This window comes from Apodemus sylvaticus, chromosome 15 (assembly GCF_947179515.1).
Source record: "Apodemus sylvaticus chromosome 15, mApoSyl1.1, whole genome shotgun sequence".
In the NCBI taxonomy this organism is placed as follows: domain Eukaryota; kingdom Metazoa; phylum Chordata; class Mammalia; order Rodentia; family Muridae; genus Apodemus; species Apodemus sylvaticus.
The window spans coordinates 54305452-54332308 of record NC_067486.1 but is presented as its reverse complement, the minus strand read 5'-3'; the positions used below and the strand labels follow the sequence as shown (position 1 = coordinate 54332308).

The window sequence follows — 26857 nt, the reverse complement described above, 5'->3', positions numbered from 1 at the left end:
ATAACATACCCCTCACTCCTTCCCAGTGTACTTGAATTAAGTCTAACAGAATTCTCTGACCTAGATTCTATTTTTAAAAAGAATGGCCATGACTGATGTAAAGTGAATTGACCGAAGGCATGAAGAGGGTGGATGGAAGAGGCAAAAGCCAAAAAGTATCAGGAAAAGATTTTGTTGAATTCGAAGAAAATATTGTCAGTGGAGATGTAGAGAATCCCGGTGTCGTAGATTAAGTGATGGAGAAGATCGTGTTAAAAAGCAGCATCCAGTCTCCTGCTGGGGCAGGCAGAGGGCTAGACTTGAAAGGTCTTAGATTCAGAACATTGGAGGATAAGGTAGGGAGAGATGAGGCAGAGGTGGCCCACAGGAGTAGGAAATCAATAGTTCCATTATGGATACATTCAGTTGAAAACATCTATGAAATATCTGTGGAAAGATGTCAGGTAGGCTATACAATTTCAGGGAAGAGATGTGGGCAAGAGGTGTGTGTGTGGGTGAGCGGCAAACCAGGTAGGTCATTTGAAGCCATGGCTTTATAAGAAACACCAGGATAATAAAAGAACTGAGTTCAGATCATAGATGAATACCAGAGAGACATGAGTAAGAAACAGACAGCCAAGGAAATAGCTCAGTCAGTAAAGTAATTGCCAGTAAAACAGAAGGATCCCCAAATCCACCTTTAAAAAAATTCACGTGTGGTGGTACACTGGGGAGGCAGGTGATCTCTGGGGCTGTTGGCTGCTAGCTGAACTGATGACTTAGAGGCCAGTGAGAGACCCAGTCTCAAAAACAAAAACAAAAACAAAAACAAAACAAAAACAAAAAAACAAGGTGGGAACCATGGAGACGGCTCAGTGGGTAAGGGCTCTTGCTGCCAGGCCTGATGACCTGATTTTGCTCCCTATGATTCACACGAGCGTCAACTCCTCTAAGTGGTTCCCTGATGGGGACCCCAATGAAGAAGTTAGGGAAAGGACTGAAGGAGCTGAAGAGGGTGGCAAACCCATAGGAGGAACAACAATGTGAACCCCCCCCCCCCCAGAGCTCCCAGGAACTAAACCACCAATCAAGGAGTACACATGGAGGGACCCATGGCTCCAGCCACATATGTAGCAGAGGATGGTCTTATCTGGCATCTGTGGGAGGAGAGGCCCTTGGTTATGTGAAGACTCGATGCCAAGCCGTGGAGGTGGGAGTGGGTGGTTGGGTGGGTGGGGAAGCACCCTCATAGAAGCAGGGGAAGGGGGGATGGGATAGTGGGTTCGTGGAGGGGAAATTGGGAAAGGGGATAACATTTGAGATGTAAATAAATAAAATACCCAATTTAAAAAAAATACAGGAAAAAGAAAAAAGAAAAAAAAATAAAGAACAATCACAGGAAGGTCAACAAAGAAGGGAAAGTACCTCCTGACTCCCAAGGCTCTGTAAAAGGAGAAGTGTAGCTTTGAAAAGAAATAAAACATGATTTCATGTAAAAAAAAAAAAGTGTGTGAACAGAGAATCATTTTTAAAGAGCAGGGCAGATGATGCCTGAAAAACAAGCTGAGGCTGACCTCTGGTCTCCTCATGAGCCTGTGCACATGTGCACACACATAGGCAAGGCACGCCCCGACCCCAACACACACCACACGTAACGCAAGAGAAAGAATACCTGAAAAGGAGGAGCAAAAGGCAAAGCTGAAGAAGGCAGAAAAAAAAAGCCATGAGAAAAATTCTCCACTGTAATAAATGCCACTTAGGAGCCTCTCAGCAAGAGGCTGAAAGGCACAGTGTGGGCGGGAGCTGCTGAAGTCCCTAGGAGTCTTAAAAGGAGAAATTGATGGAGCAGCGGAGACTAAGCCAATTGGAATGGGAAGGACGTTGAATCAGCATTTGGAGACGCAGTGTCTGCTGGCAAAATTGTTTGAGAAACTTAGAATGCAGACAGAAGGAATCTGTTTATTTTAACTGTTGTTAGTCTAAGATAATTAAGGTAGCATGTTTACAGTAGAAAAGCAGTAAACTGGCAAGGTTTATGCAGAAACACTCAAGACTTGAGAAGGTTACGGTATGGGATGGAGCTTGAAGGGCGGCCTTTGAGGAGAGGAAAGAACGTCCCTTAAGGTAAAGAAGACAGACTGCTTCTCTCTCACGGGGCAGGGAGAGTCAGACATTTGAACACAGACGCCAGAAATTCCTGTGTCAGAAAATGCTAGAACACGCTTATTTATGAAATAGGATAATTCTGCCAAGCAGTGGTAAGTCACCCGCTCAGTTTGGCTGTCTAGAATGCTATGACACCATCTGGCTCGGTCTTTGTTTCCCAGCCCCCAGCTCCCCCAGTCCTCTTGGAGCCCCTTACCCAAAGCCAGTTTCTGACATTTTCCACACCATGCGATGAGAGACAATGACTCCACCTGCCACTGCCCACTAATCCCCTAACAGCTGTGGGTCTGTTCCACACCCTACACCCTGCTTCCTCCATAGCCTGTCAGGGGGCACGACGGTGGCTTCTGGGCTTCTTTCTACCAAGGCTGCAGGATTTCCACCTTAGGTCTTGAGCACAGTGCAGCTTTCTCTGGGAAGTCAAGGCCAGCATTAGCCCAGCTTGCTTTACTTTGGTGAATCTGATGCTGATAACTGAGAAGGACACAGATGTGTCTATACAAAGACCGTTACGTGGATGGGGGCCGCCGACTGTTCACGGGGAACATAATACCCTAGTCTTAGGTGCCACAGCACAAACTGCAGTGTGAGAATTACAGTATGATTTAACTTAATTAGTATTTTTAAAGAGTAAGATAAAATAAAAATAAGAAATAACAATCACAATAAAATAATAAAAAAACAATAATATAAAATAACAATAAAAATAAAAACAATAACATAACAATAACAATAAAATAAAAATAAAGATATCTGATTCTACCAAGAAAAGTTTCTGGCTATCTCAATACAGTGTCTGAAAAAGAATATTAACTATTAACCAAGACTTCCGTATTTCAGTGTATATGTGGGGGTAGGGAGGCATCTACACGCTACATGCTACTGCACACATGTGGGGGTCAGAGCACACCAGGTGTTAGCCTTTTCCTTTCACTTTGTTTGAGGCAGGGTCACTCTTGTTTTGCCACTGTGTTGCATAATGCAGGCTAGTTGCCTAAGAGTTTCTTGGGGGGACCTTCCTGTCCCCACCGCCCATCTTGCTAGATGAAAGCTGGGATTACAAAACACACTTGGGTTCCAGGCTGCCAGGCTAGCACAGCGGGGATTTTAACCTGCTGAGCTCTGGTCCTGCTCACAAGGCCCGCTACACCAGGCTCATAGAGTTAACCCTTTAATTTCCTTGTTCAGCTGCAGCAAAGCACGCCCACTATCTAAATATGTTCTTCCAATGGCAGTCAATAAGGTCAATAATGAGGAGGCTGGGCAGTTTAATTTTGACCTTTGGAAAATCAAAAGATGAACTGGAATCTGAACAGCAGCTTGGATTTCTGACCGAGTAATTCCGAGCTCAGTCTTTGGCAATGAGACACCACCCTTCTTGACAGGACTGAAACAAATAGGAACCTCACAAGGAAGTCACATGCAGTAGAAATTCCTTCCACACAGGAGCAGTAGAACTTACTCAAACCCAAACATTTTTTTCTTTGTCTCTGCCTAATGGAGAACAAGGCAGGCAGGAAAAGAATGTGTTAAATCTTGTTTGCTTCTTGGGAACCTAATTTGGAATTTTATTTTTAATTTTAGGCTTAGTTCAGCTGTTGCTAAATCATAATGGAAAAGGAACGTATACTATTGCCAAGAGGGGGCGATTCCTCACTAACGCTTTTAATTCTAAGTACTGGAAGCAATGTTCCATGTTTTCCCTAGTGCCTATCAGCTCACATTCAAGTTATAATCTGGAAAGCATAAACAAAACCTCATCACAGTGTCACCTGTGGCCTGTAGGTCACTTGGCAGTGTGTGGGGACTTCCTCTGGAAACAACACCACCTTTATTCACAAAGCAGGGCACTTGCTTTGGGGACAATAGTAAGGCCAAAATGGAGAGATGAATGGGAACCATTCATCTTATTAATGAACAGAGAAGTCAACAGAAACGAGACACCTCTGGTTGACTACGCCCAAGGCAACTTGCAAGGCACCAGTGGCAAAGACGTTGAGTACACTAAAAATAATAAAATAATAAAGTTTTAAAAAACACGGTAGAATCATAAAAGTAGAAATACCAATGGTGGCAAAAAAAGAACTCACCCATCAAGCAGGACCTGACTGCCATGAGATACCAGGATTTCTCAGCATCTGCTGCCTCGTTCCTGGCATATCTTTATGTTTGTTTGGGACAACAGAGGACCTTAGGATTTTTTTCTAGAGCCCCGTTATTTGGGAACATGATACAAACAACCCAAATCAATGCGAGTTCATTCAACACTTAAATTCCAGTAGTTGGGACCCCCCCCCCCCCCGCCATTTCCCTTAAAAAGCACGTTCTGTCGTAGTCTGTTTACCTTGGTCTTCTCGCCTACGATGTTCTTTTCTAGTTCTGTGATTTTCCGGTTTAGATGATCTAGAATCTCCTTCTCCTTCATGAGCTCAGCCGTCTCGGATTTCTGTTCTCCATCCAAAAGAGCGCATTCCATATCCAACTAAGGACATAAAAGAAAGGTCAGAAGCATCTCACCTTCAGGAAACACTGCTCACAGAGGAGCAGGTTTAACAGATTCTCAGCAATTATTACCGACCAGTCAGATTGTAGGGTTCAGGGAGCCAGCAAGAGACTTAGGAATGTCTGCCTAAGAAAGCCAAGAGAGCCTACGACATATTGACGTATTGGCTTAAAAAGCTAGCTAGCCGGCCACTTACAAGTTTTCTACTATAACTTCTCTTTAGGGATATTGTGCCTATTTGCTTAGGCTCTAGCTCAAGAATGAGCTACCTTGGGTACAACCAGCTCTTGTTTGTCCCTGGAGTGTGAGGAGCAAATGCCATCTCAGCCCTGTTAGAGAGGCCCACATTCCTAGGGGATTTCAGGGGGTACAGGAGATGACAGGTGAGGAATCCCCTCCCTGTACTCTCGGGACCGTTGGCAGCATCTGTGAGTGCTGACGAGCAGACCCCACCCTTACCCCAGGCAGCATTCTGCGTCTTCTACCACTCCATGATGATAACATTAAAACCGATGCTACCTTTTGCTTCTATTAGACAGGCAAGTCTATGAAGCTGTTCGGCAAAGCTATAGAAAGTTGGCCTTGTGTTTAACTCCCATGTGCATCTCCTTATAGTATCTATCTGATACCAACTCGTAGTAGGAATGCTCAGAAAATGTCAGTTGGACTTGAACTGGAACAGTTTATAAAGACAGGATAATTTACAATCAGAAAGCACATATTGTACTAACCAAAAGAAAAGTTTGTTCTAGATATAAACTATGTTAAAGCTGGCTATAGGGGGCTGGTGAGATGGCTCAGTGGTTAAGAACACTGACTGTTCTTCCTAAGGTCCTGACTTCAAATCCCAGCAACCACATGGTGGCTCACAACCATCTGTAAATGAAATCTGATGCCCTCTTCTGGTGTGTCTGAAGACAGCTATAGTGTACTTACATATAATAATAAATAAATCTTAAAAAAAAAAGCTGGCTATAATACATTTAGGTATGAGATTACACACATACACACACACACACACACACACACAGAGAGAGAGAGAGAGAGAGAGAGAGAGAGAGAGAGAGAATGGAAGAAGGCAGGGCACTCTACAAATGATTTCCACTGAATCAATGTTTGCTCATGTTGACCTCGATGTATTCTTCCCTCAGCCCTGTGACACCATGAACAGAAATACCTTTAAGCTGATGGGGAAAAACAAAGAGAAGCGGGAGACAGAAGATGCTGAGCATCCAACTTATACCTCTCTGGAAGATTCATCCATTTGGTCATTTATATCTTTGATTTTCTGCTCAAGTTCCTCAAGGTTATTCAGAATCACCATCCGGGTGTCTTCCATGGCTGCCAACTCTTGAGTCCTCTGTTCCTCACCTATATCCTCTGGGGTCTGTGTTCAAGGAAAACAGAAATGGGTTATTCACATTTCAGTTCTAGAATTTTCCTATTAGACTTAAGCAAAGGAGCTTCGAAGCTTACTCTCTTCCTCCACCTGGGAACAAGAAGCATGCCTGGGAGGGCCGACATGAGCTGTATGAGACTTTCATTTTTGTAACAGAACAAAATGAGTCAGCTTAAAAAGCACTTTAAAAGTATGACTGGGACAGTTTCATTGAACTATGATGGATGTTTTTCTGTAGAGACTACATTGTTCTACTCAATTACATATCTAGATAAGAGCCAACAACCCAACCTCAATCCACAAATTGGTATTGTTGCTACAGCTCAGGGAACTAAGAGGATGTCCAGACTGGTAAGTGGCAGAATGTAGATGAGGCGGCTTCTCCAGTGTTACAAAGTTCAACACACACACAGAGACACACACACAAACACACAGACACACAGACACACACACACACAGACATACACAGACACATACAGACACACACACACAGATACACAGACACACACACAGACACACACAGACACACACACAGAGACACACACAGACACATACAGACACACACACACAGATACACAGACACACACACAGATACACACACACACAGACACACACACACACACACACACACATGGGAACCAGAGACAAGGCAGGGCCTTCGACACCTTCCTTCAGAGGCTCCCTCAGTATGTCACGAGTTTCCCTGTAAGTTCTACCTGCAGAAAGAGGCCTTTGAAATGTCTAGCCACACAGCTGGGTCTTGCTGTCAGAGTTTCTTCTGAATGAGTATTTACACTTACTTATTTGCTTCTAATATGAGGTGCACATCAATTGTGTTTGTTTTGTTGTTTAAGGCAGGCGGGCATTAGTCTGTCATGACCATGTCACACAACGTGAAAGGTCACATGTGATACTGCGTGTGTGTTGTGTTAATTCAGTCTTTATTAACCTTGTCTTATAGACCTTTTTCATATATGGCAAATACATCAACAGGACTGAAAATAGGACACTGGTCACTATTTATTTCATGGAAAAAAACATGTTTCATGGAAAGTGATGAGAACATGCAACATGTGGAGTGACAGTGAGTTCTCATTGTCTCGTGCATTTAGTGATAAATGCTGGGGTGAAGACACAATATTGTGGATGGTATACAAAGCCTAGCAATCCCACTGCTTAAAAAGAAAACAGACTACATTAAAAATGCCTCTTCCCCCTCACCAGGAGGAAATAAAATTTTTCTGTATAAAAAGAGATGCAAGGGCTTTCTATAATATTATTTAATTTTCATATCTCCTGGAAAAAAGAAATTTTGGATGAGTAAATCAGTGGTCAGATATTCTACAACTTAAATATGAAAATAACACTTAAGTTAAGTACATTCTTCAGGATTCTATTTTAATAGTTAAAAAGAGTATTCTTGGGACATGGCAGTAAATGCTTATAATTCCAGGATGTGGGGAACAGAGGCAGAGCAGTATTGCTGATACTTCATGGTTAACCTGATCTACACAGCAAGCTTGAGCCTAGCCAGGGCTACATATGCAGACAAAGTCTCAGAAAACCAAACCGAAAGCAACCAAGCAAGCAAACAAACAAAATCCACAGTAATCAGATTAACTAAATAGTCGCTGCACCTAAGCTCACCTACCAGGTCCATTTAATTTGTTTTCTAATCCTCATATAACTTTAAGATAATGTTTACCCTGTCAGATTTCATTACTCATCCATATTTGTCATTTCCATGCCCTATTTTGTAGTTCCAAAAGGAGGCAGAATGACTACAAATTCACAACCTTGGCCCAGGGTGGTGGCTTACACCTTTGACCCAGTATTTGGGAAGTAGGGGCACACACATCTCTATGAGTTTAAGGCCAGCCTGGGCTACATAGAGCGATCCTATTTCAAAAACTAAACTAAACCAACCTAAAATAAAATCAAATCTATACCTTAGTAGGGTAGAAGAAAGACGCATAGGCCTTTCAAGCTTTGACATTTGGGGTTTTTTATTGTCATCTTAAATCCACTCTCTTACCAGCTAATAGAACAACTGTTGACCTTTCCATCACAAGGAGTAAAGTTTATTGTCTCGATGCTTTAGGACAGGAGGAGTGTCTAACTGAATGGCACGCAAAGTCACTGCCCGGTATTCAAAGCAGGAAAGCCTCTAAAGGCCCACATCCTGTTGGTTCAGCATTGCGTATTAGGTTTCTACTTCCAACATGGTTTAAATGTATCTGTCACCAGTGGACAAAAGCATTAAGAGAAGACAAAACAAACTAACAGTGGGCAAACTGTACACTCCGTGGGCAAGAAGTGACGATAACAGCAAAAGGAAACGCCAAGTGTTTATACAATGCAAGGTTTTTAAAAATGTTATCACAATGGGTATATTTAACAGACACCAGGCTACTTGTTTCAATAAGTATACACAAGGGTTTTTGGAAGTTGTTGGCATATACTCAAGAGGAATTTTAAAACTGAATGCTGGGTTGTTGTTTTTCTAAGATTTATTTATTTATTTTTGTACATTTTGCCTGTATGCATCTCAGCATCTAAGGGAGTAAGACGACTGTGTCAGATCCCCTGGAACTGAAGTTTCAACACTTGTGAATCATCTGAGGTGGGTACTTAGAATGGAACCTACCTGAAGATCCTCTTCAGGATCAGAACTGAACCACTGAGACATCTCTCTATCCATCAAACTGAATGTATTGTGACACCAGGGAATGAAAATTTTATTGTAAGCTCATAAATTAACAGAATAAAGGAAATCGGTGGAGAAGCAACCTCACCTCACGGCAGCAGAGGATAGCTTTAATTAATTACATGGTGACTAAACCATGTGGAAACTTGTGACATGGGGAAACTTTAAACATAATGCCTTTAATTCCAATGGTGTATTCTATAGTATTTTTGCATTTTTACAGTATTTTATGTCTAATTTTATTGTAATGCATAGAAATACGTTCTTTCTGTAACCATACTGCACATGAATGTGCATCAGTAAACATGGCACCTTTGCTGTAACTTGGTCCACAGAGAGAAAAAGAAGAGAAGGTAGAGATAAGACCACCACACACACACACACACACACACACACACACACACACACACACACACACTTTCTGTAGATGTTCTGCAGCGTGCTTGGGTTCATGGCTTTTCACTGTAGACGGAACAAAGGACATCCGGAGGAGCATATTTCCAAGGAATTGTTCATTTTTCAGTGTTTGGCAAAGGTGAGAAAATTTCAGCCTTCCTAAATGGTGTACAAATGCTTTTTAGGATAAGTTTCGAGTGTTTTCTATGTTCCTTTCTTCTCCACTTCCCCACTCACCGTTTTAACTAATAGCAAACACTGCACTTTGTTAAGAAAATAATCCAGGAGCACTGTCAGGATGATAACACCCTAAATAGTGGGCTAGGAAGTTTGTCTAAGTCATCTGTTTCTCTTCTTGAGTTAACATGTCTGTATTTGAGAAGTCAGTGAAAACCCACCCCTTGCGTTTCTACCCGCTCACTTGCACCATGCTTGGTGGCAATTGGAGATGAGTTTGATGTTTCCTGCATCTATTAATGCAGTCTGGGAAGATGGACCCTGCACTAAGTTCCAGGGCCTCCAATTCCACGAGACCTTATTTGAGCAAATAAAAATGTCTGCCAAGATCTGCTTGTTTAGATAAGCTTTGTTGTCAATGCCTTCTCCCAGAAGACGGCCTTGAGAGAGAGTATGCAGCAATGATGTTAACAGAAAAACCAAAGCCACTCTATAAAGGAGAAGAAATAGAAAACAAAAATGGAGGAAAGTCAGAAATCTGTAAGGAAGTGGCTGATAATAATTGTCCAGTGTTTCAAAGAGGGTCACATACTTTGCCTGAGTATTCAACAACTGATATATCTATATACATATATATCATATATATGATATATAACGAATATATAATGTACATTATATAATATATATTTATATATAGTATATGTAAACATACTATATAAATATATGGTATATATAAATATACTATATATAATGTGTACAGATGTTTTGCCTGTACTATGTCTTTGCACCTTGTACCATATGGCAATAGTGTCGGTGGAGGCCAGAAGAAGGCACTGATTCCCTGGAACTGGAACAATGGGCTACTGTCTGCTGCCATGGATGCTGGGACTGTACCTAGGTCTTCTGGAAGAGGAGCCAAGACATTGAGCCATCTCTTTAGCCCCAACCCAACAACTTTTCATTCCTCAATCCTCCCTCCACTTTCCCATCCTCGTTGCTAAGTTTCAGCTTGCTTTCCAGCAGGAAAGCCAGGTGTGCTATTGAGGATTTCTCTCCTCTGAGAATTAGTCCAAGAGTAACATGGCAAGAGGAGGAAGAAGTGGCTGACACGCAGCACATAGCTAACTCACCACGGTCCTGACACATAACAGGAGGCACTCAATAGTACTAAGAACTTCTGCCCAGGAACGTTCAGTACAAAACTAGAGATCGCCACGTTAAGTGAGATACGAGATGGAGCAGCATGCACTAGGATGGGGACTAGTAAGAAAAGCAGGGCGAGGAAGAGGAAATGGAAAGGAATCAGGGACTAAGACAGGGTAAGAGTTGAGGTGAATACAATCCAATTAAATCACAGGCATGTATGGAAGTCCCGTAATGAAACTCACCCAACTAACACATGCTTAAAACCATCTTTAAAATCCAATGAATAAAAATTTTCCACCAGGATTTGGACAAACAAAAACAGGATAGTGCAGTATATATAAATGCCCCCTTATTGGTTGGGAGCCGTGAAGAACGGCAGGTGTGTGTACGAATCTATGCACAGGCAATACGACGGAGAGGCAAGATATAGATATAAGGAGAGATGTCTGTTTAGCCCAGAGTGGCTACATCTTCACAGAGCAAATACCACTTTAAAGCAGTGGTTCCCAAACTTCCTAATGCTGGGACCCTTTAATACAGTTCCTCATGTTATGGTTATATAAGGTCACCACATAACATTTATAGTTATACCCAATCATAAAAGTAATTTTGTTGTTATTTCATAACTGTAATTTTGCTACTGCTATGAATTGTAATGTAAAATATCTGTGTTTTCTGAAGGTCTTAGGCCACTCCTGTGAGGGTGGTTTGATCCGGAGGGATCACAACCCGCAGGTTGAGAGCCACTGATTTACAGCGATCTCCCTAATTTTCTGCACCTTGTCATCCATCTTCCACGGAAGCTGCATTCCATGTCAAGAAAATACGGGTGATAAACCTCTCATTTCCCTATGGAAGCATTGCATGGCCCTAGACCCCATTTGTGATCTCTGCACCCAACATTACCTTCGGTAGGATACTGAGGTAGGAGGATTCATTGGTTGCTTTCAGAAACGCAGCTGAGGATGATGGGGGCGTCCGAGTGAGGTCACCAAGCAGTTCATCGTTCCTGCTGCCCCTGGGGGCCAGGAAGCTGGCACCGTGTCCCAGGCTCCCGAAGCCAGCAATATCAACATCCTGGAGCGAGCCCTTCCGGTGGCACCTGTACCTGGTGTCCGGGCACACCAGAGCCTCCTCGAACACAGACTCCTCATCCGACAGCTGCAGCTTCTCAAGCTCCTTGTTGATTTTCTGCACATCAGCCACCGTGGTGCCAGCGGACAGGCGGCGACCTTCGGGCTTCGTGTACTCGGCACAGAGACTGAGGATGGTCTCCAGCCGCTGCCGCTCCTACAGCAAGGGGGTAAGCAAGGTCAAATAGGTCAGATGTGGTGATTGGAGTGGAGACAAATCCAGCCCCCCTGTGGAACTGGAGAGCTCATTCACACACTGGTCCACTGACACCTTTCCTCCTGAGGTCTTCTTCCTCTCTCTCTCTCTCTCTCTCTCTCTCTCTCTCTCTCTCTCTCTCTCTCTCTCTCTCTCTCTCTCCTTAAACTCAAAATCCTCCTCCCTCCCTCCGTCTCTTTAGGGCTGGGACCATAGACATCCACATCCACCCCTGACTTCCAACACCTATGGATACATACATTTAAGGACCTCAATGGAACTGATGGAACTGGAGCTGTTTACAATCCCTGGTTTCTCCCCTAAACCCTGTGCCAGCTATATAATCTTCACCCATATAAACCTGGGCTGACTCTAGCCTATATCATAGTCCAATAAGCATCTTCTTGATTCATCAAAGTCTCCAAAACTTTGAAGATAAATACACAGACAAACACAACAACAACAGCAAACAAACCTTCAGTTCCTATCAGACAAGAACTATCCCTTTCAAATTGTGGACTTATACTTAATATAAACACTCTAACTTTACATATTAATACTTAATATGAAGTATAAGTATTATTAGCTAATACTTATACTTAAAATGAACACTCTCACTTGACAGACAAATGGGTTTTTTTTCCCTGTTAAAAATGACATTTAAAGTATTTCTCAATGCACAGGGCTTATCTAGGTCTTCATTTCTTTCCCCTTACATCAAAAATTTCAAAATTTTTACAATATCTGGTCACCATGTAAAGGTCTTCTTCAGTTCTTCATATGAATATGTTTTTTAAATGTATGGATGGTGTCAGAGAGATGGCTAAACAAGGAAAGGTGCTCCCTAACAAGTCCCTGGGACCTGTATGATGAAAGAAGAGAGCTGGCTCCTGAAAACTGTCCTCTGATCTCCATATGTGTACTGTGACATGTGAGCACACTTGTGTGCTCCTGAAGACACACACAAACACACACTCAAACGCACAAATAAATAAATAAAGTAATTAAAGTACATAGTTGTTGCAATAAAATAAAGGACATTTCACATGAAGTCCAGATAGAAAGTCATCAATATACCTCAAAATCTAAAATCATTGAATATTTGATTCATGTAGATAGAATATAAATAATAATTTACTCACTTAAAAAACACAGGCCACAATGTATCAAGTAATAGCAATCATTAACTGTACCCCCCCTTATCAGACTCCATATAAAAGCACAGTCATTTACAATTTTAAGCAAATTAATAACATAGTTATGAACAGTGGGAAATAATTTTCCAAGTGGTACTCATAAACCTAGACAGCCTTGCCTGTGGGATGGGGAGCCTCACATAAATCTAATGCCACAATGAAAACCAAAACCAAAACAGAAGGCCATATGCTGGGATTCAATTTTACCACGTTGGGAAGAGACTTCCAAAGCACCGCCATTGAAAAAGACTTCACAAACTGTCAATCAGTTATAAAATAGAAACATTCTACATACTGAGCTGCTTAGTTTCATTCCAGTGCAGCTAATTTTTCAGAGTTAGCTCTCTCTTAGTTGAGGTAATAACAGAGAAGTAACGGAGTACTGTGGGTCCCCAGTTTCCATTCATTGCAGTAATTGGCAAAAATTAGAACTCATTTAAAGTATTTCTGACATATGTGTGCCCTTTGAAGTATCCCCCTCCCTCTAAAAGACTAATAACTTATTCAAAAAAGTCCATTGAACCAGTCCCTGTAAAGTCCCACCTCCCTGTTACTGCTTGAACTTCTGGGCTCCAGCTGCAGGTCTGTTCTCATGGCGTCTTCCCAGACAGGCACTCATAGTTGCACAAGCCTGACTCCTTTCATCCAGGCGCCCTGGGCCTTTTTTATCTCTGCAGCTGCCAGCAGCTGCCAAGTCCTACCCACCTCAGCTTTATGGGGAGGGAGTAGGAAACACAGCATCTATTGATTTATTTTAAACTTCTCCAGCAATAAAGAAACGTCTATATAGGAATACACACACACAAAAAGAAAACACTCTGTAAGGAGAAGAAAGGGACTTGGGTTAGTTACATCTCCTTTCTCCACAGCCTTAGTACCAGAGACCAAATCTCCAAAGAAAAACATGTCCTTCTGCAATTTGGATTGAATCAGAAGAGTCTAGATTCAGTCTCAGTCTTCACTGGCCGCACAGGATGCACACAGTAGCCATAGCCACCTAACATGATTTGGCATTTACTAATTTGCATTTAGTGGGGTCCCAGCAAATGGTGTAATCTTCAAGTGAAGGAAAGGTCCTCCTGCCTAGGACTGGGAGACACAATCCTTCCTCTCACATCTCTTTCCCAAAATAGTTGCCTTTGCTGTCTAGGCTGTTGCTTAATCCCAGAGGGAATAAATGATCCCAGCCCTGCGATGGGTGCTATTTCAGACAGTGGAACGCAGTAGTCAAAGGCTTGTGCTCAGGAAGTTTGGTCTACTGGTATGCGGCTCTCTCTTCTTATCACCCCATTCACAGGCAATCTGTCTAGAATGAATCAGACACACATGCAGCACCGCTGCCCACAAGTCTCAAAGAGATCCAGGCGGTGCTGAGACACGCTGGCCCCTTAAAAAGCTACACCAAAGAGAAATAAGCTGAGGCTGAGAAGTGCGTCAGAAGAGAGACTGCAAACCATTTTGGAAGGCACTTGAGGAAGCCTTTTAAGGAAAACCCTGAGCAGAAGTAACTGTAGATGCTGTTCGCTTCAGCCCCCTCCATTCTGGTGTCCGGTTCCCCATTAATCATCACATGGGCAACCTCCACCTTTGCTGTATGACCTTCAGGGGACACAGACCCCTACCCCAGAGGCTCAATTTTCCTTGAAGCTTTGCACTGCAATGTGCAAAGCCAGAGGTAGCCCAGATTCCCACATCAGTAATCTCCCATTCAGAAGACTGGTGGCTGCCACTCCAGGAACCAAAATTACTGCGATGTTAAGTATTCAGGAAGCAAACTATTGTAAAATCAGTTTCTTCTCCTTTCTTATTTCCCTTTCCCCAGTCTCTGTATCTTATGCATACCAAAGACATTATGACAGGGTCATAATAGCTTAGAAAGTGTAATGAGAATATTGCCGTGCAGCATTCTGAGCTTAGATATTACAAATTTAAAGAAGGTGTTGAGGGTTGGTAATAGATTTTTATTCCCAAACGTTCTACTTCAGAAGAATATTTCTATTATATGTGCTCTATTCTATTATATGTATGCTCTATTACAGGCCCGAAATAGGACAGTAAAAACCACCCATTGCCCTGGAGCCAACATCTGCTGGTCTAACCCACAAGACTTAGAAAATACTGAATAAATAAATGATGCAAAAAACAAGCTACCAATGCATAAACAGAAGTGAAAGGCTTGCTGGATGATTTGTCATAATATGCTGAGTCAACTATTTCACACAATACTAGTGTCTGCCTGGCATGCTTATATATGAGTTTGTCAAAAGAAATACTTTTCACTCATCAAAAATGCCTCCTTTGACAGTTAGGTGTGGTTCTACTTTTTACTGTCTCTATGGTCTTGAGTTTGGCAAAAATCTATTAAGTTACTTGTTTCCTAGTGGTGTGTATAGAATATGTAGGTGAGAAAAAAGAGCTCCTCTTCACTCATATTTAACAGAAGGGACAGAGAAGTGATCTGTTAGAGAAACAGCAATTAACAAAGGCTTACAATTCCCCCTTCCCCCTACAGATTAAGGATGGAGCTGGAGCTCAGCAGCAGAGCACACAGAGATCTAAAGATGAGGAGCAGACAGTGAAGAGGTAGAGTTCAGAGTGTACATGCAGAATTTCCAGGATGCCAGAAGCGCTTGCTAATGTCTCAATTAAGGAGGCCTGGTTTAGTGATGGTAATGTAAACCTGTAATCCTGGCATTTAAATACTTACAAGTCTTTTATGTGTGTATTGTTCTTCCCACATTTAAGACCCTTGAGTTTAGTAACTTGGATGTTAACATTTTCTCTTCCTGGGCATAGGAAAAAAGTTTTTTTTTTCTATTCCCCATCCCCAAATGGCATGGTCTTCAGATTTGTGCTGGCCAATGAAATGGAAGAAGCAATGGGTGACATGCCTGTACCACAGGCTGGTATGATTTATTACATGTCTTCCTTAGCTATGACGGACTGAGCCCAGCAGTGCTGGCTCATTAGTTTTCGTTCCCAGAGAGGAAGTATGAAGCAGAAGTCTTAATCAACCTACACCGGCCATGAAGTAGATGGAAGAAATAGATCTATGCTATTTTAAATCTCTTAAATATATTGTATTTATTTTTCTTCCCCTATAGAAATCCATTGTAACTGATAACTCGTGCTTCATTTTAGCAGGAAAATAGCCTGAAACTTGGAGAGAAGTGGCACAAAGATCCTAGTAAAGAATCCTCAGGTACTTACTGAATGAACATGTAACTTTGTCCAAAGAGGGGACCTTTATTTAGGGTAGGGTTGGTAGTATCTGATAAATCTATGCTGAAGGTTTCACACTGCAGAAAGATTAACTATGTGATTTGCTATGGAAGTCTTGGGTCAAGGTCTATCATTCAACCAGAAGACTAAAACTGCATGGTCAATCAATCATCAATGAGACATGCCTACAGATCAAAGGCTCAATCAAAACTTTGTAGGCAATGGTTCACAAAGTGGTGAGTGTGTCTTGCCACATTTCACTCTCCAAGGCTGGTAGAATAGTGTGCCTTGAGTCCTCTGGGAGAGAGTGCTGCAAGTCCCATTTCTGCTACCCTCCAGACCCTGCCCTGTGTGCCTCATTCTCTGGCTGATGTCTATTGATTTGTTTTCTCAAGGGTCTAAAACCGTGGCCATTAGTACAGCCTGAGGAGAGAGTTCTGTGAGGACATCTAGTGAATTATTGAATCTGATGCTGGTTTGGGGAACTCCTGGACCTGAAGGTGGTATCAGAAACAATGTGCTATGAAGAGAAAGCATCCTTTCACCTTGTAACTGGCCTTTCTATTTACCCCAACTCGCCTTTCTACTGTTCCTACCAGTTTGGGACAAATCATCTAATTAAGAAGCTGTAACCAGTTCCTATGGATCGGTTTGACAAATGACCTCATATGACATTCAACAGTTTACTAAGGATGCTATGGACTTTCTGAGAAGTCTACTTTCAAATTCACAGTCAAGGAAGTATTACACTCTGCCACTCTTGGTTTAAACGGTATTGACTCTGTGCCCATCCAAAGTGCTGAGCTATAATCAGGCTCACCAGTGGGGTTGATCTGGAATGGGGCACATCTACAGAATGAAAGCTCAATAGCTTTAAGTGGCTATGTCTGCTTGCGAGACAACTAGAAGTTGTTGGAAGGTAACTAATAATGTGGCAACTAATAACCAACCATCAAACTCCTGTTATAAGTGAGTTGCTCTGGAGATTTTATACAAATGACCTATTGTCTTCCTCTGTAATAATAATAACTATGGGGAAAAGACAAAGAATTAACTGAGATGCTTAATTATGACTTTCAATATACCTTTACAGTACTAACTACAGTGAGAAAAAAAACCCAACACACAGCCTAAGGAGATGGAGAGCATCTTACGAGCTCTGTCTAGGCATCCTCCCTGGTCTCATTTCCACACTGTGATGAATTTGAATTCTGGTTCTGGATATACATTTGCAGCTTCCAGCTGGGCAGGTGCCTCGTGTTTCAGTTTAGTTCATAAAACAGGGTAACTAGAGTGTGACCCCGACAGTGCTGGGCTAAGATGAGACTCCCCCCACCCAAACTCACAGTAACCTGGAAGAAATTGCTCGAACGTCTCCTTGTTATTCATTCCTCTTTTCCTACCCACACAGACCAAGGTCTGTTCCCCGTGGCACATTAAATCCAGTAGAGTGGGTTCTAGAAAGAATTAGTCTTAACAAAGTCCATTTTCTAATCTATACTTCACCTTTGACACTAAACCCCGGTTGCTGCTCCAGGTGCCCTTGGCTCTGCCTTAGAACTTCAGAGGTCAGCTGAGTAATATTATCATGCAAACGCCTGAGCAGTTTGTCACTTCCTGCCTTTGCTTGGACTTAGCTTGGACTTAGTGAGGCTCTTTCAGCATCATGCCACCAAGCGATTTTCCAAACACGCTTTCTACTCTTACACACGTGTGTCTTGTCTCCCTCAAACCTATTGCCTCTACTATTCCTAGCTATGTCCCTATGATAGAAGGGACTGGTAATATAAAAAGCTGTAAATATAAAAATATTATAGCTATTACAATTCACTTCATTATTAACACATGTAATAATGTAATATCAAATTATAGCTTGTATGAAGTATTCATTTATGCAGAGGTAGTGTTTATTTATGGTTTTCTTGCATATCAAACATGCCTAATGTAGTTTAATTCTAGTAATTTTTACCCAGCAATGTTTCTTTAGCTAAAGTTTCTACCTCACGATTATGTGTATTTTGTTATACAGACTCAGGTTCATCTCAGCAAGTAGACTTTCAACAAGGATCTCTGTTTTAAAGTCAACTGGCAAGCAAGCTGGTTTAAACTGTTTTACTTAAAAAAATAAAGTTAAAGATGAAAGACCCTTAATATTAACATGTATTATTCAAAAATGCTGTGAGTGACTGTGGAGCATTGGGGTGGGGAGGGGATGCGTAACATTCTAGGGGAGGGTGAATGTGTGTATGCGTATTAAAGCACTTGTTCAAGATAAATAAAATTCATGACAGAAAAACATTTCCTATGGCATCTAAGAAAACCTGCCACATGGCTTTACTCTCACATGAAGAGTGTGTTGGCAGAACCCCAATCAACGACGTGAGCCCTATTACAGATGCTACACTATACCACCAGAGTGCCAATACGACTATTCTCAGCCTAATTTCCACTTTGGCTTGACCAAAATCTGAATCATTTTGTTTCTTCTGAAAGATCATAATCTACAAAATGCCAGATGAAATAATTACATTAGAATTTCACATACTATTTTACTCTATTCAATGAAAATCAGTTTTTGGGTCGCACTAAGATCATTACTTCTTTTCATTCTATAGCTCTACCCTTGAGGCTGGAGAGGTGGCACAGCAGTGACAGGCAGCTCTTATTAGAGGAACTGGGCTGGGTTCTCATCACCCACATAATGGCTCACATCCATCTGTAACTCCAGATTCAAGGGATCCAGTGCTCTCTTTAGCTGGCTTCTACAGGTACCATACATGCATGTGGTACACATATATTCATGCAGGTACCACATTTACACACATAAACCAAAAATAACTAAAAAAACCCTTTATTCACCATCTTCTAAAATTCCTTTGTATATGAAGATAATAGAGAAAAATATAGGGAAACTACATGTAAAAACAGAGTAGACTGTGGCCAAGAAACTCATTGTAATGTGGTTGGTTATGATCCATAAAACAAGGAAAATTCTCTATGCTAAAATTTAAAGACACCTCACACAGTCTTATGCATCTTAGGCAGGAAATGCATCTTCATTGGGGAATGTAACAGCATTTTTCTTTCTTCTAGGACAGTTTGTGAAACCATAGCCTGACTGGCATGGCTTAGACCCCATCTGAATCATCATTATATTCTATAATCAAAAAGAGCAATAAACAAAAAAGAAACATGGTGCTTTTAAGCCAACTCGGTATTTTCTACAGATTCTGACTTAACTCCAAACCCAAGTGACAATCCCAGAACAAGGATACCGTTTTAGCAAATTTGAATGACAAACATCAACTTATCCAAAACAAAATTATTTCAATAGGACATACCATACCACACAAAGTGATCTTCCCCTGGAATCAAATGGACTTTATCTGAGCTGTTCTGAACTTCCTAAGGCTGATCTCATTAATTCAGCTCTTGAGAACAAGAAGGAGACTCACTCTTCCCTATTCTTCCTAACTTCTGCATATTTTATGTAAAATAAGTTGACTCCCCAAAAAAAAAGGAGCGATGAAGGAAGGCAGATTAGGTGGGAATGTAGGGAATGGGGTGGGGAAGGGAAAGAGACAAAAATGTAGCCAGTAAGATGGCGCCTGATTGCAAGACTGACAACATGGGTTCAATATCCAGGACCCACATGGTGGAAGAGGAGAACCTGTAAGTTATACTCTGCATCCACAGACATGATGTGTCTGTCACAAGTGCAAGTACACACACACACACACACACACACACACACACACACACGCATATACATCCACAAAATGAGCAAATAAAAATGTAATTAAAATTCTTAATTAAAGTTTTGATTTGAAAAGACCCAAATGAGGTAGGGATGCAGCCCAGTTGTCACAGTGCTTGCCTTGAATGCTCAGAGCCCTGAAAAGCCAACATGGCAGACCCTGCTGGCAAGTCTTCACTGTCTTAATGTCCAACTCTCCTGTGCTGTTGCACAATACTTTGAAGTACATTTGTCATACTTGCAAGTGAATCTACAATCATCTGGAAGTAGATTTTTAAAAACATTTTAAATCAGATCTCTTCTAATGGATCTGGTCCTTCACAACACAATGACTGAAATAAAACATTCCTATGTTGGTTAGACTTTCGTTGACTTGTCACAAGCTGTAGTCACCTGAGAGAAAGGAAGCTCGAGTGAGGAACCGTCCCCATCAGACTGGGCTGTGGGCAACACTGTAGGATATTTTCTTGACTGTTGATTGACAAGGAAGTGCCCTGCCTACTGTGGGCAGTTGTATAAGAAAGCAGGCTGAGCAAGCTATAGAGTCTATAATAAAGAGAGGAAGGTAGCAGTGTTTCTCCATAGTCTCTGCTTCAGTTTCTCCCTTCAGGTCCCTGCTGGAATTCCAGCCCTGACATCCCTCAATGATCAGCTATGATGTGGAAGCATAAACCAAATAAACCTTTTCTTCCCCAAGTTGCTTTTTGTCATGGTCTTTATCACAGCAATAGGACAAGGACAATTCCCACAAATAAAGTGATGAGTGCATTTTTCTGATGATACTTGTAGGTTTCTATGCTTCTTGAAATAGTAATCTCAAACATTAAAAACATTGCCCATTGCAAAGCTTCCCACGAGCCTTTCTAGAACCTGAAAATAGTAACAAGCATTATCACATTAACCCGAAGTCCCTGCAGCTTATTCTTTTATAAAAATAGTTTTTTTTGAGGTGGATCCGTTAAAAAGCTTCTAATTTAGATGCATTAAGTAACTTGCCAATGAATATAGGGGCCAGACCCACAGCAAAGTCAACAGATCCCTCCCAAGTGCGCATGTGCTCTTGGTATCAATATACTGCCGATTTTCTTCCAGTTGTTACACATATCATTTTGTTTCTTGATCTTTGTTTCTTATTTAAAAGCAAGTGTTCATGTACTGACTTATCATTTGGAAAGAGTGGGGTTTTGTCCATATCCTCCAGAACAGCATTCAGAACTCTTTTTAGTCCAAGCAGCCTTCTGTGTTTCAGCCTGAGAGTGAAAAGGCTTAGATGGTTCATAATCCACAGTGCTCAACTTCTGGGAAGCATTTTCTAAATGCGTGGCACCATCAAGAGGCAATAGCTTGTATTGCCACTGAAATAATAACCTAGGGTTTGCTTTCAACTGTAGAGCAGCCTGCTTTGAACAGTCATTCCCACACCCTATTGTATTCCAGGTTATAAAGTCTTTCGCACCTCATTGCCCTCATGTGCAATCACTAAATTATTTCTAGAAGTTAGGTTTCCCTCTGTATTTCCTTCCTGCCCACCTGTCTCCAATGGAAGAGGGCAAAGACATGACAATTCTGTTTTTCCTTTCAGTTCCCAGAGGATAACTGGCAAGCGAAACTTGTTAGTGATTGATTCCTTCACTATTTATGAATGCCTACATATATGCCATCAGTTTACTTGAAAGATGAAAAGAGAAAGCTCTTACTTTGTTGTCCAATGAACCAAGGTGATCAGATAATAGATAATAATCTATAGATTACCCAGTGGTTATAGATTTGTTTATTTAGAAACCGAAGGAAGGCTGTTTACTTACAAGCATAGCTTATCTGGATGTAGACAGAACTGTCAACCCAATGCCATGTACTTAATTTCATTTACATTTTAAAAAGATTTCCTTAATGTAAGAAAGTTTGGAATGACTATTTGGCTATTATTTATGTTTTACATGATATTTCTAAGCTGGATTTATCAGTCCTTGAAAGTGGATGAAGACGTGGAATGGTTGGTGGTAATCACTGGCTACTTCAAATGCAGAAGCTGAGAAAAGGTTCTGTGGAAATAATTCAATACTCAGTGTGGACCTTAAGAGCAAATCAAGCTATCACTATTCTAATCACTCAGAATTTAAAAAGACTTTACAGTGAACCTGGGCCACTGAGTTGATTTGTTTCGTGCATCAACTCCTGGCTCACTTCCCAGCAGTACAAACATTTTTAAATACTAAAAGTATAGTCAGGATGGGATGTAGCTGGCAGAAGGGCTATGTCGGGAAGGGGACTGTTTCAGCGGGACTGGAAGGATACAATCATCTTCCATACTTAAGCTTGCTTTTGTGTTTCAATGACCCTCTTGGTACGATTTTTAAAAGGTTAATACTACAATTAAGCAAAAATTACTATTCTCTTAGCATTGAATGTTACACCTTCTCCTATCCAAGAAATGTTGCTAAACTTAATTTGCCCCAGCTCTGGCACCAAGGTCTTAGATGTTTTAAGCTGTTTTGCAGGGACTGGAGTAACAAGGACACAAAAGAGCAGGAACAAAAAGAGATGTACAACACATAGACAGGCGACTGATGTGTCTTTGGTCTCCCCATGTGCACCAGTTTTGGATTACTACACAAATTTGCCGTAATGTCAAAATTTAATAATATTAACTGTAAACTCTCTGACCTTTAAAATATGATCTGCATTTGAAGACTGGCAAATAGGAAAGTGAATGACATAAAACACAAACATTTCTTATAAATGCTGATTTACACTGTAATTTCATTTTTTGGAAACTTCAGATTTATGGTCTGTTTAACAGTACATAAACAAGATTCTGGAACCTGTTGGAAGCCACAGCTTTGGTTCTTGTAAGACTCTGGAAAGCACCAATCCTTACTCAAACAAACAACAAAATCACCAAAACTCACCAACAAGCAACGATAATAAAGAAAACCACCAACACAACAAAATAACAACAAAGAAAATAATTCACAAAGGCTCATTCTGTCAATCTGTTTGAAATGAGAGACATCTAGATTAGCAGCATGTCTAGCTGTGCCTCCATGGGTATTTCTAGAGATGTCTGGGCATGTAGGACAACTGCAGGGTAAATTTTCCCTTTGAATATTGGTGATACCTTCCAAAAGGCTTGGGGCTCCAATGGGACAAAAAGCTAAAGAAGGAAGAAGCCAGTCAGTTAAGCTCTGCTCTTCCTGGGCAAGAGCATCTATGGATGCTGTCATCACCCACAGATATCAGAGAGCAGCTTCTCCAGCCTTTCAACAGGAGCTCACACCAGACAACTTTACAAGAGCGCTTCCAGGCCCTCACCCTCACTCAGACTGGAGAGCATCATTAGTCTTCCATGTTCTGAGGTTTCCAGCTCCTTGAATTGAGAAGCTACCAGTTTCTCTGGCTCAGCAGCATGCAGAAGTCTATGATAGACTATGGAGCCTTCAGTCATATAAGCCCATATAATAAATCCATGTATGTGTGTATATAAAATTATATAATGTATCTATATATAGATAGGTGATAGGTAGATGATAGATGATAGATAGATAGATAGATAGATAGATAGATAGATAGATAGATAGGTAGATAGATAGATAGATAGATAGATATAGGCAGTCACACACAGTCTCACACACAGTCACACACACACACACACACACACACACACACACACATACACACACACACATATTCTGTTAATTTGGTTCCTCCAAGAATTCTATTATGGAATACCACAAGATCTCCAAGATAAGGAAAAATAACTCTTCTTTTTTTATTCAGATTGAAAGGTGAACAAAACTTACATTGTCTAGTGGCCAAGGGCACAACCAACAGCTACAGAATGAGGAAAACTAGAATGGATGTCAAAATTGGACAGAAAAAAAAAACCCTATATTCTACAAAAACAAACAAATAAACAAACAAACAAACATCAACCAAAACCCAAAAAAAAACCATCCAATGCCCGTGGCACCTCCAGTACTCCAATGATCAGACTGCATGGTCAATCTCCAGTAGTGAACAAGACAAACACGATTCTAGCTACTTGCGAATTAAAATTCTTTCATCGTAAAGTGGTTTAAGGCACTATAATCATGAAATGCTTTCCAAATATCAAGGGATTGCTGATTCAGACATGACACATCTCTACAGTATCATGGAAATACTGATATGTGGCTTCCAAACAACTAATCGTAGCTTCAAGGAGTCTCAATATGTTAAACAAAACAAAACAAAACAAAACAAAACAAAACACCGTATTCCAGAAAAGTTGAATTCATGGTGTGCTTCGTGAGAGTAGGTGTTGTATTACAATGTGTTTAGAAACTAAGCATCACATGTGGCCCTATGCAGTTCTGAACCACAATAATCCTGTTGGCCAAGGCTTTGCAAATGACTACCGTCAGCCCAAAGGAAAATACTGCATTGCCACAGTGCAATTTGTGGAATCCACTGGCTCTCCACACAGAATACAGTTGCGTTTGGCAGTGTTGCCAAGTCAGGCACTTGAGACAAAGTTAAGTTTAAATTTTTAAATTTCTCTTATTTAAAATACCTGGCCCATCATGGACCTATCGCTTCATCTAGATTCCTGGGAAATATGCAGGTATCAAACAGATGAAACCTGTTTACTTTATAGTGATTTCTCCAGCTTGTAGAATATCGTAGAATATGAGTCAGCATCCTAATCCTCCCTGGAACACAGCTCACAATGAGAAAATTGAAATGCCTGCTAAGCAATGATTGTCTCAAGCTCCACACACTCACAGGTACTCAACATGGTTAGAAAAGCATCATCCCAAGGCCTCACATGCTCATAAAACAAAACAGCTTAATCAAAGCCTGATACCTTGTTTCTAAAAGATCACATAATGGGGGAAGGGAGGACAGGCGTAATGACCAAAACTGAATTGGCAGCTAAAAATAATAAAGATGAAAGAAAAATGTTAAAATCAAACCCTCAAATACCGTGGCTGTTGGCTATATAATATAGACTGAGAGTCATTACATTTCACTAATAGGGCTTTAGATATGTATAACTGAGGTTTTACCTTTAATAATAACTTTAATTATCTTGGGTTTTCACCAAAAATTGAACACGTTTTTAAAACAAAACACACTAAGTTAAAAATACTAGATACTATTATTGTGACCCCGAATTCTGACGCATGGTTTCTACATAAGTGGATTAAATAATTCTTTCGTATCTATCCACTCTGCATTCATGTACGAGTGGGTTTGATCTCTGAAACCTCGATGCCCGAGTAGGCTCACTCTGGGAGCTGACTGACCCTCAATGCCCATGGGACTCATTCACCCGCTGGCAGGCCAGGGCATCTTTCCTTGGCTTCCAGAATAAATTTAAAAATATCAGTAAGTTATTGCCCTGAGTGCCAGTGCAGTGTTTCTTTCTCTGGTTCTGGATTATCGCTTTTGTTTCTGATTTTTAAATAAATTTGCGAGGTGATAAGCTAAGTTTCTGCCCAGCTACTAGCTGTCCCCAATGGTGGTGGCAGTGTCAATGCTTCTGGCTTTTACTCTGGCCATTGGTTTACTGTTGCTAAGACTGGGATCCAGCCGTAAACAATTGAGAGATGGCAGACTGTGTCTTTCCAGTTGTTATTTGTTTTTTGTTTTTGTTTTTGTTTTTTGGTCTCGTTTATCGAGACAGGTTTCTCTGTGTAGCCTTGGCTGTCCTGGAACTCACTCTTGTAGACCAGGCTGGCCTAATTCACTCTGTAGACCAGGCTGGCCTTGAACTCAGAAATCCACCTGCCTCTGCCTCCCAAGTGCTGGGATTAAAGGCGCCACCACTGTCTGGCTGCAGTTGTTTTTTATAATTCATTTATTCCCAACAAAGAATGTATCTGTGTGTGTATGTGTCAAATAAAAGAACACTAGGCCTTAAAGGAAATGTACCGCTGTGTTTCTTGGTCTTGGGACCCATAGCTAAAGAAATAGAATTCATGCTAAGTCCTTGAGAAAAAAAAATCACTGTGTACAGGGGAAACATTATTTTTGTCTCTCAAGGACCAGAATCCAGGGGCCTGCACTTCAGACTGGTTTATAGAGATTAAAGAGCATTTAAATAAATCCAACATTCCCCAAATTCCAAGAAAACAAAGTCAACTTCTGACACTTTAGTCTTCAATCTTAAGCAAACACCTGATGAGCGTGTATATGAGTGGTTGCATACAAATGAGTGCATGGGAAGCCAGAATCTTCCTCAGTGGTCTTCTGTCTCACTGACTTGAAATAACATCTCTCACTGAACTGGCGGCTCACCATTTTAACAAAGTGTCCAGGGAGTTCTCAAATACCTGCCCCTGTCTCCCAATGCTGGGGGTTACTGCATGCAAAGGTATGTCTAGCTTTTTACACGGGTGTGGAGATTTGAATTGACTGTCTCATGCTTACAGAGCAGGATCTCTTACTCAGTAAGGCATTCCTCCAGGCCAAAGTTGAAACACTTTTATGATTTACTGAAAAAAAAGTGAGTTTTTTTTTTAAATATAAAGAATGACAAACACACTATTGGTATAAAACTCAAATTCAGCTGTCTGCACTGGAATGAGACCAATTTTGGAGCATTTCAGCACATGTTTACAAAGGGCAGTAAAAAAGTGCTTTCTATGTAAATGTCTTTGGAGAAGAGATTTAGTACCACATAAAAGCAATTTTCATGCTTAATGCTAATGGGAATATAGCTTTTATATTTAAAAAGACAAAATTTCACCATTTTTGAATGAGCTAATTTTTTCCCTTTTACTATACACTAGCATCAGCTTCAGCATCCTAATGGCCATGCATTTAAAGCTACTGGGACTGGTGGACATTCAGAACTAAAATCAAGTATGAGAACATCTAGTTTTGGGGTATGTGT

General features: G+C 41.1%; 1 protein-coding gene across 6 annotated transcripts in view; it reads right to left on the bottom strand.

The window, feature by feature from the left end:
- The window catches only part of Phldb2 (pleckstrin homology like domain family B member 2), a 94076-nt gene that overhangs the window by 46447 nt on the left and 20772 nt on the right, over window positions 1–26857 (bottom strand). For all 6 annotated transcript variants that reach the window (XM_052158433.1, XM_052158438.1, XM_052158434.1 and 3 more), the window contains exons 3-5: window positions 11380–11763; window positions 5892–6035; window positions 4490–4627 (exon numbers count right to left, since the gene is read on the bottom strand). In XM_052158433.1, the coding sequence (XP_052014393.1) occupies window positions 4490–4627; window positions 5892–6035; window positions 11380–11763 (666 nt within the window). The remainder of the gene's footprint in view (window positions 1–4489; window positions 4628–5891; window positions 6036–11379; window positions 11764–26857) is intronic.